The 10,752-nt window shown below is 41.4% G+C and overlaps 1 protein-coding gene across 1 annotated transcript in view; it reads right to left on the reverse strand.

Moving 5' to 3' along the window:
• Nucleotides 1–4,656: 4,656 nt before the first annotated feature.
• Nucleotides 4,657–10,752, reverse strand: part of DCAF7 (DDB1 and CUL4 associated factor 7) — a gene marked incomplete at both ends in the record, with an annotated part of 8,035 nt that continues 1,939 nt past the window's right edge. The window contains 6 exons of the mRNA XM_079547203.1: nt 4,657–4,829; nt 5,363–5,480; nt 6,052–6,261; nt 6,917–7,035; nt 7,424–7,535; nt 7,991–8,149. Coding sequence (XP_079403329.1) covers nt 4,657–4,829; nt 5,363–5,480; nt 6,052–6,261; nt 6,917–7,035; nt 7,424–7,535; nt 7,991–8,149 — 891 coding nt within the window. The remainder of the gene's footprint in view (nt 4,830–5,362; nt 5,481–6,051; nt 6,262–6,916; nt 7,036–7,423; nt 7,536–7,990; nt 8,150–10,752) is intronic.

A 10,752-nucleotide genomic window follows, 5' to 3' on the forward strand; every position in this document is an offset into this window, starting at 1 on the left:
TTCTGCAATGTACTGAGCTAATAGCTTACCTCTGTTATCACTGATCCTCCTAAGGATGTTCTGAAAGAGTCAGAACACCTTTAAACACAGGGAACCAACAGGCTCAAGGATCCAGGTTGTATCAATTTACCATCAGCAGGAGTTGTTCAATCCTAAAAATGTTATCTGAAGAATCCATTTACATCTGCACACGACTAATCTGCCCCTACTGCCATCATGTTCAAACTCAAGGATTTCCAGACACTGCCAAGTTCCTAAACAAAGCAAAAAGGTGACAAGCAACACTACAATACAAGTTGACCTCGTAAGGTTGTGCCGTTCTCTAACTAGAGAGCCTCACTTTAACATTAACAGTATTGTCAAGTGCTCATGGTATTGGCGTTTAGGAGAAACAGATAAGGGTCCACTAGATACTGACAACCATAGCCAGTTAAGGATTGCAGTGACTGTTGTATTTAACATTTCATACAAAACACAAACGGCTACCATAAAAAGACTGAGGAAAAGATGACTCTCCTCCTAATCTTACCAAAAATATACTTGTTAAAGTGCCATCTGCAAGAGAACAAAACAGACACACTCAGCTTTTTAATTTACATTTAAAACAAGCACAAGAGCATCTGCGAATTCCAAAATATTGGACTCCCCTCACCTCGTCCCTGGTAGGCAGTGATCTGTAGTTGAGACTGATGCAGCTTTCTCACTGCGACACCAGGCAAAAATAGATCTTTTCAGTATTATCTAGAACATTCAGGAGAGTAATTACAGCTAAGTTTTGAAAGGATCATTAACTTTGACTTATGAGAGGCAATGCCTCCCCTTTTAAGTACATTTCAAGGTTCCGTAAGGAACAACTTGTATTAACAGTCTCCTTTCATATCACTCTCTGAAACCACCGTTTCCTTTCTAAATAGATTGTCAAAGCACTCAAATCCTTGCCTTTTAAATCCCTGCACACAGAAGTACAAGTCTGGTAGATGCAACTGACCATGGGCCATTCTGACAATGAAGAGTTTGCATACGACAACACTAATTCACATCCATCTTCTCTTCTGTAGGTTTTCAGCCTCACTAATGAGGCACCACATGACTGATATCTCCTGACTGAGAGCCAATACACTCACAACCAGTTGCCCACACAACAGTAGAAACCTACGGAAAGGTTGGCTTCAACAGAACACAACGACCAGACAACAGCATATCTGGAATCAATCAACCGAAGTGCTACGAACTATAAAGTCAGAGAAAAGTGACATTTCTGTACAAGTATCAAAATCATATCTGGACCAACAACAGCAATTTTCTGTTTTTCTAACCTCACTGACGCTCAGACTCCTCCCTTGGTGTCAATCCACACTCAGGGGATATGAGGCAGTTGAAAGCAGTTGCTCTGCATCCTGCGAGCACACAATAATAAAAATACTTCAGTGTTTGATCTTTATGTGTGAACTTTGGAAAAAAAAAAAAAGTAATGCTTATGGGGGTTTCTTACTAACAGAACTGAACATTAAGCCAATAAAATGAGCTAAACTGTATCTTCTGACTCGCAGGCTACAGTGACAAATCTCAAGGTTTTATTTTACCTTGCAAATCAAGTTGAACCAGCAAGCAGACAGTCAGCTTGCTGCCACTGTGTCAGCAGGTGCTGGCAGAAGGGCATCCGAGTCTCTCACTTCCTCTCTTTATGAAGTGCCATTTCCACTAGAGAACATCTCACCCATGAGGATTTTCTTATCTTTTCAGTCATTAACCTTCCAAGCGACTTCTCTGAAAAGCAGCTATTTTAAGCAGCGTTTCCCTGCTCCAAAACAGCCTCCAGTGATTTCAAATGTAATTTCATATGAAGAATGACAACAGATGATGCCCAAAGCAACATGTTACTGAACTAGGAGGCAGATCAACTGGCTAAACAAACAGGATACATGCTTTATTTAGAATCCCGTGGAGTCTACAAAATTCCTTCACTTGCCTTTGAGTAGTTTGGAATGAGAACTCAATTCCACGAGTGAACTTCAATCAGTTTTATGAATGGAGGGACTGACACTCGTTGGGTTCACAGCAGGACAGTAGTTCTCTAACGTCAGCAAAAGCTACCTGGATATTTGGTGATTAGCCCCTCCATGCATGCGCTTCCTACCACCACAGCACAACAGATTCTATTCCTTGAGGAACAGACTGTTTGCCATTAAGTACAGCCTGTGGAATCTTTTAGCCACTTGATTTTCAACTGAATTAGCTTATATCTTTTTTAAAGAACAATTCTACAGTTGTTTAAAACAAAGCTGCTGCCAAGCTGCAGGCATGTTCGTCTCTTTTAACTCATGCCACCCATGCAAGGGTGAGACTTTGAAACATGAAGAGGACTTCTGGTAGTTCCCATCCTTCCCCAACCCACAAATCAAATTAAGAGCTTGTCTAGTAACAATTAAGCTTGCACTCCAAGCCAAAGTTAGAATCTCTCTCAGTGACACAGGACTTTATGCCTACTGTTCATAACTAAACACTACATTGTAAGTCAGGGGATGTATTTTTAATAGTTTCTATACCTGTGAATGTAATTATAGGTTGTTGTTAAGAAAAACCTAATTTTCACTTAATTCTGAGTAAGTATTTTACAATTTACAATGAAATGCTACTGTAAAAGTTATAACCCAGCTACTTGGCTAATACTGCTCTGACATCTAGATCAAGTTGCCTGTGGAACACCCTACTCTCAGCATCATGAAAACCGACTGCCAAACCAAATGAAACCTGCTGTCAAAAATCCCACAGCTGAACAGAGAATGCCACTGACAAAACATGAGCTTAAACTGCTGGGAGTCCTTGGCTCTGATGTCAGAAGAGGTGATGCAGTAACGCTGCCTTTAATGAACTGCAAGCAGATTTGCAAGGCAGTGCTTTTCTAAGCTCCATGTCAAGAAGTCACCTATGCAAGAACATTCTTATGTCCAGGACAACACAACTTTCCAGAGTCCATTCTGTATTGGACAGTGCTTTCCATATCAGCTTTGCTGTCTCCCTGCAATCCCTTTTCCTAACTTGCCTTCCCCACGCAAGCTGACAACACACAGCTTTGCTCTGCAGTTGTAGGTGAATGCACATCAGGTAGAAAGACAACGCTGATTGTTTCTGACATTTCCATCAAAACTCAGCTGGTGTACTCCCAGGGCCCAGCTACAGCTGTCATGTCTTCATTGGAAGAAGAGTACTGTGGAGCTTTTATCTCAACACCTGTGTTATATTAAGACTTTAGTAAGGATTTTTAGCTTGTCTAATCCACTCAGCTCTGATTGCACCCTATTACTGTGGAGCATTCCACTATTTGAAACAGAAACAGACGCCCTTGGATGCATCTCAAATAGCCACAAGGATGACAAGCACCAAACTAGGGCCTCTGTGGCACTGTTTCTTTCACTTGAAATCTGTCTTCTGAGCATTACATTAGAGAATTGTTTCTTTCAGAGAAACAGCTTTCATCTGCATAGTGGATGAGTTCTTCCAACTCATCTTGCTCATTCAACAAGACCTGACAGTACAAAGCAAATACATTTAGGAAAACAGTGTACTCCTTTCAAGAACTCCCAGAACACATGCAGAGAAGCTCCATGGTACAGGTTAACCACGAGATCTTGCTCGTATTATTTGCCAATCAAGCAAGCTACAAAGTGTGAAACCATTTTATTTTGGTTCAGATGGTAAGCCCTCTAAGGTGAAATCATTTCATTGGAAACGTCAGTCCAGAGTCCATTATTACAAATAACATTTTTTTCTGAAGTCATTTCCCTCAGAGGGAGCTCAAGTCATGCAAATACCTTCTGTCTGAAACCCATTACCGTTCTGTTAGCTAACACAACTGCAGGAGACACACAGTAAATTCAGTTATAATTTAAAAATAAGGCCTACCATAGTAGCAATTGCCTCTAGCATCAGAAAAGTGTAAAGAAATTGTGCAACAAGTACTTGTACTTCACAGCACCAGGTAACCAGGTATTGAGAGCCAAGGCAACAGTTAGTTCTGGCAGGCCTTTACTGCCAGGGAGCCTGCAGTGTTACTGTGATTTGTATCAACAAAGATATCCTGCTTTGGGTACATGGAAGTGGATCACATATCAAAAGTAAGAATTCGGGAGAAAAGCCTTACTCAATAGAAAGTTAGCCCAATATATAAAAAACATACAAATGTTTAAACAGTTTAGAGGCAGCAACAACAGGAACGACAAAGATTCCTGCCAAGGTGGCTGTTAACATTACCATCTTTTTCCCCACCTTGTCTTGCACTTGCATCTATTAAACCAGCTCAATGTGCCGCCCCGCTAGCTGACAAACACCTGGACACACGCAGCAACTTAAAGCCTGCAAGCTTATTAACACAGTCAACAAACAAATATACAGAACTTTAACTGCAGAAAAAAAACCAAAAAAAAAAACCAAAAAAAAAGAAAACCAGAACCCGAAAGGTCCAAGAGGCTCAGCGTGTCTCTGCATTCTGGAGTCTTGGAGAGACAGAAGACACCTGCCATTGATTCTTGTAACAGTTTCTTGGAACAGTAGATGCAAAGCAACAACAGATACTGGCCACTTGACTTGTGTTGTTCTTACTTTAGAGGGGTGGGGAAATTATACAGCCCTGCCTCAGTTAGGCATGAAGCAGCAGTGTTACACTCTCAAAATTTCCAGGCAGTTGTTGTAGCAGATAGCTATCCAGTCTGGCTGAGTTGATGCCCACTGTACATTGTTGATTTCTCCCTCTGCTGTATAGGCCAAGATAGGGTCCTCAATGGCACGAGGCATTTGCTGGATGTCCCAGATGAGAGCCTGATGGTCATCCGCTACAAAAGAAAATGAAGTCCTAAGTGGGACCAACGTACAACCAAACGTCCATACATGGCTACTAAAAGGAGTGTAGGAAAAAAGCTAGCTTGAATACAGCCCTTGCAGTTCAGATAAGAAAGTGAGACAGATACAGTGATAGAGCTCCAAGAAGAACTTGTACACGTTTTCACCCAGGACAAAGTTAAAAACACAACTGGTGGAACTCAAAGTGCAAACATTTAGGAATTAAATTGCAAAAGAAGTTGAGCAGCACTGAAATAAAATAGCTTAGCCAAAGGAGATGCACAGTCAGGGCACCAGGCTCACTACTTTCACCGGATAAACCCTAGTAGCTGCCTATTCCCATAAAAGTGTTGAGCAAGTCACTATCAGAGCGCTTGTAAACTGCAAATAATCTTTAGCAAAAAGGCAGGATGAGAATTGCTTTAGATTTTGGGAAGAGAGGATTTTGCAAGTGTAATGAGAGACTCCCAGAGATTCGCCAGCAGAGACAGTGAGAGATTGATCAAGAATCTCTTTCCACACTTACCTGCTGTGCAAATGTGGCAGGAAGAATGAGGTGCCCAAGCAATTCCATTTACACATGCTCTGTGGTTGTTTAACCTGGCAACAGGAGTGCAGGGAACTCTGACATCTAGAATCACAACCTTCAGAAACAAAAATCAAACCAAGTTAATAACTTGTATTTCTACCCCTCATCCCATCCAGAAAACAAAGAGTTTTGAACTAAGGCTTTAAATACCTCCCTAAAGGACGCATTTGGCAAGCACACGCTGTTCTCAAAGAACAGTTTCTAGCTGGTCAGCACGTTGTGTGCCTTTCAAAAGTAGTCAGACCTCACATAGGAGAAGGCTTGTGAGTCATGAAGAAAAAAAAAGTGACTCATGCTTCCCTCAAGCACACAGGTAAAAAATCTGAGGTACACTGCCTTAGAGAAAGAACAAGGAGACTAAAATACTTGCACTTATGATTTTATGTGAAAGCTGCTACTGGCTCACAGAACCCTCAAAAACTGGCTGAAATATATAGGGGGCACAGAGACCTTCATGTTTATAATGCCAAACATACCTCTGCCTCCTACTGGAATGACTGCAGTAAGAATTGGCCCTTTTCATATTCCACTTACTGATACTGCACCCTCATTTTAAGAGCTAAGTGTAAATGACCAAGCCACCTCCCCCAAATTGCCTTGTTCCTTCTGCACAAGTAGTGCCTTACCTCCATGCCATCCATGGCCATCGTGGCAAGATAGTTGGGATCCTGCTTATTCCAGCAGAGACGCAGCAATGGATGGTGCTGTGGGTCCTCATAAATGATGGTGCTATGCTCCAGGTGACGGAGGTCAAACATCCTCACTGAGCCATCTGCACCAACCGAAGCAAACATATCTCTCCCACCACCTGCACGGCTGAATGCTATGTCATACACCTGCTCAACACCAAAACAGAACAAATACAGCCCGGGTTTAGTGAGCACACTGCCTCCTAATTCACAGCTAAATGGATTTCCCATACGGACAGCAGAAATTGTTACTACAACTGTAACAGTTTTTGTTTAATACTTGAGTTTCCTGGCAAGTTCTTCAGTTATTTGCCAAAGGGAAGGGAAAGAACGAGTCATGTCTTTACAGGATTATTCACTGAAACAGAACATATTTACTTTCTGGACTCAGATTTTATGTCAAAATGAAAGAATCCTGTAAGATGTTTATTGCCTTTGATAGGCATTTGATTACAACTCCAGTCTGATGTTTTACCTCATTTTTCTGAAATATTCTGCAGTATAATCTTGTAGAACAAACATTCTCAAATCCAGGTTCTATGATGAGTGAGCAGAGTAGTTCTGATAGCTGATAGAACAGCTTTATTTTATTTTTACTTTTATTTTACTTTTATTAGTTCGTAATATATTAAAACTGTATCTTACCTATAATTAATGCTCGTGAAACTCAAATCTTAATTTTGGACCATTAGATTTTTGAATGATCAGATTTCTCAAGGAAAAAGAAAGGGGAAAACAAAAGTTCTGTTCCTTTACTGCTTGAAAATAAAGTGCAATGTAAACAACCAAAAATATCCATCACCTCTTTGTCATGTGCAATAAGCTGGGTCTTAACATGGCCAGAGACCAGATTCACTCTTCCCAGAACCTGTCCTGTCTCCAGACCCCAAATAGTGCAGGTTGTGTCAATGCTGGAAGTACCTGAAACAAAAGCACTTCTTTTAGCAAAATATTAGCAAACTAGCACAATTCTGCAAGTTACACTAATGCTCCAAGCAGCAATAGTTTCTGACACCTACAGACCAAAACAGCCACAAGGACAGCATACAGTTAAAATCCAGAATGTCAAGCAGTCTATCATGCATTTCAATCACCCAAACCTTTTTGCTGCTAATAGGGTCTTTCACATTACATGGGTATAGAGTGTAAATAGCTTATGTCTACCTCAATCTGTGTGGAAGATGCAGCTCTGGGATGAACTTCTCCATCCCTTAAGCCTCGAGTTAAAACCAAAAAACCAAACACAATCACACTGGGACTTCACCAGACTTAATTCAAGAGTGTGTCTTTTTCATTTTGCCAGACTCACCGAGGAGGTAAGGATCTACTTCATTCCAATCAAATGATGTTAGTGGAGCACAGAAGTCAGAGTTCTTGTTATTGTTCAGCAAACACTCCAGCCGGGTTTCTGTTTCACCCACCTTTAAAAAAGCAAAGCACCTGACTGAAATAGCAGTATCACATGACTGGTTCCACTTGCACGTCCAACACACCAGGTATTAACCCCAACACACCAGGTATTAATCCCAGGTTTCTATCCTCTCAGCTTTACAACTTAAAAGCTCTGGAAAACAATCACCACCCCTATTTTCACTGAGGTGATTCCAACAGCAACTGTCATCACAGATCTGTTGCTCCTGGAGCCTTCATGTTTTGTAACATTATTACTGGGTTAAAAAAATACAACAGTAAGGTATCAGGTGCTCTGACTTGATTTTATGTCTTAACTTTGACACTGCAGCAAGTGAAAAACATCCTGAAAGGACAGTGAAAAATCTGGTTTCGAGTGAAAATGAGATCAACGTGCAACACAGATCATGTCACAGTTTGCCATTTCCCGAGGAGAATTTAGAATCACAGAACTGGATTTACTCACTCTCCACACACGCAGGTAGTCACCACTGGTTGCCAGCAGGTCTGGATACACTCCCTTGGTGTCTGGGATCCACATGAGCTTTGTGGTGGGGTAAGGGTGATCAAAGGTGTTCCTGCAGATGAACTCTGAACTCTCCTCATCCAAACCGACAAGCTGTACCTGTATAAAACCATATTTAAAAGAAAGGATTTTTATCCAAATAATAGTGTATAATTACAGCGTTAAGACTGAGTGCATTTCAGAGGGATGCCTTTTGTAACCTCAAGGATAATTAAAAAAGACCATCATGTCAGTGGAATGAGGAATATTTAAAGCTCTGCCTATAAGCCTCAGCTAGGAGTCTAAGTGGAATACTCATAATCACCACAGCACTTTGCTTTGAAGAGATGATCTTAAGTGAAGCAAAATCCAATCTCTTACAGGATTAAAGACCACCCTCCTCTTCTCCATACTGCAAAGCCTTGTTTAAATGATAAACTGGTCAAGAATTATTCCAACTCACCTTTAACCAAACTGATGCTGACAGCGATGCTTCAGAGCCAGGCAAGCCATGGCCAACAATTAAAGCTCATATCATTGTGCTCTTGGCTAAAACCCTACAGACTGAACAAGGCACCATCAGCGAGCTACCAGGCTGCTTTCAATGGCACATTAACAAATGCGTTCTGTCACAAGTGCACAAAACTAAAATACAGATTAATTCCATTCCAAAGGCAGAAAGTAAACAGAATTCAAACTTGACAAATGGAGGGCAAAGAGAAAAATGTTTACATAATTATTCAAGTGTTTTGTGAGAGAAGGACAAAGGAAGGAGGTCTGCTGCCAGGTTTTATGTAGCTGATCTCCAAATTAGGTGTTTGTTTTCTTAACAGAATAATGAGATAACACCCAGTTGTGAAAGTGAAGCAAGACAGAGCAGACAAGAAACTATCTCCACATTGCTTGGTTATGACAACACCTGAAGTAATGCCTGAAGTCCAGACATGATGTTATTAGAAAAATATTGACATGTCAGAAAGGTTCAGAGAACAATACGGACTGGGAGGACACGTTTACCCCAGCAGTGACTGCAAAACCTAAGCAGGATGAAAGCCCCACTGTGCTTCATGCTGTCCAAACACAAACAGAAAGAGGACAACTCACTGCAGTGAGTTTGTAAGCTGCTCGTGGTAGGAACTTCCTAATACTTTCCACACATGGCTTCCTCCTGGAGGCTGTGGCTTAACAGATTTATTCTAAGATGTTTATCTGGACAATTCCTACACGTTCTCCCATAAGCAATATGGTTAATAAACCATATGTTTAAACCTGTCTGGAAATCTACAGTATCCACCAACACAAGTCCTTCAGCAGACCTTCCACTGTAACATCAGCAGTTGCCAGTGCATTTAGAGATGCTCCTAATAAATGCCAACCTTCCCCTTGTCAAACTGAAGATGCATCTCTCTCACACTGTGGTGACCCCTAGAAAACATACAGGCTGTTTTTAGAAGCTTAGCTGGATGTCTGCCTTGCGCTCTTTTCATTACAGCAACTCCTTATTATGCTTCACACTACAACAGGATCCCGCCAAGAGCCTCCCAGCCTTCTGAAGTGACTGACAAAAAGCTTTCTAACTCCTTTAGGGATCAGAAGCCCTAAGCAGATTTTACAAAGGAAGCAAATTGTCCTTGGTCATAGAAAATCTGGTGGCAAGGACAGAATCAGAAGACAAGCAATTTCTAATCATTTCTTTTCCTTTGCTTACACTGTTTTCAACTCAATGTGAGTGTATTACACAGCCGTAACCAAAGCAAATGTAAAGCAGCAGAGAAATCACTTCTGCTGGTGTGAATTGATACACTCACGCACTGCATATTCATGCTTAACCTCACAGGGAGAAAAAGCAACAACCTTACAGCAATCCAACATCTTTGCATCTTTGACGTTTTTAATGCAAGGCCAGGTTAGAGAATAAAAATTGCTAAGTGACACAAGATCTCTTGGCAACTGCTGAAGATCAGTTTGACGCTGATTGTCAGACCTGACAGCAGCCTGTGACGATTCTGAGCAGGAGGCATCGGTCTGCCCAGAGACAGAAGCAGAAAACACTGCTTGAGCAGCTCTATTCCTTCCTAGCTCAGGTGATAAATCAATGGTCTGATCACACACAACACGCACAGAATCCCTCTTATCCACCCCATTGTGCAGCCTGAGCACAGGGGGATGGAAAGACGGAACTGTGTTCAGGATGCTAATAATACAAGAGCCCCGTGTGTCCCTCCTGCAAGCAAGGCAAGGTTTGCAGGCAGCTCAGCATCAAGCAGTGCCTGAAGTCTAGGCCAGCTAAGGCTGAGGAAAGTAACTGTTAGTCAGGATCCAAACCTTCCACATCTACCTGTAACTCATTTTGGTGGGAAAATGAGGGTCTCCAATCTCCACTGGTTTCGCAGTTATGCTGTAGCCAGAAATGCTACATAATTATCTGTTTCTCCCACACACCCAGACAGGTTGTGATTGGACGTGGATTTTCCTATCGCAACTGGAACCTTATTAACATGAGGTTGATTTGCAACACTGCAGACGAGTACAGAAGTGCCTTTAACCTGCTTTTGGTAACTTCTGAAAAACTCCTCCACGTGATCCAAAAGATGACATTTCATGATTATTTTAGGGTCTCGTTCCATCAGACAGCTCTCACCATACCATTTAATCTTCAACATTCAATTTATTTATTTATTTATTTATTTTTTACAAACCTAAACCTTACAAGAAAAAAAACC

The sequence above is a fragment of the Tetrao urogallus genome (assembly GCF_951394365.1).
Source record: "Tetrao urogallus genome assembly, chromosome: 26".
Lineage (NCBI taxonomy): Eukaryota > Metazoa > Chordata > Aves > Galliformes > Phasianidae > Tetrao > Tetrao urogallus.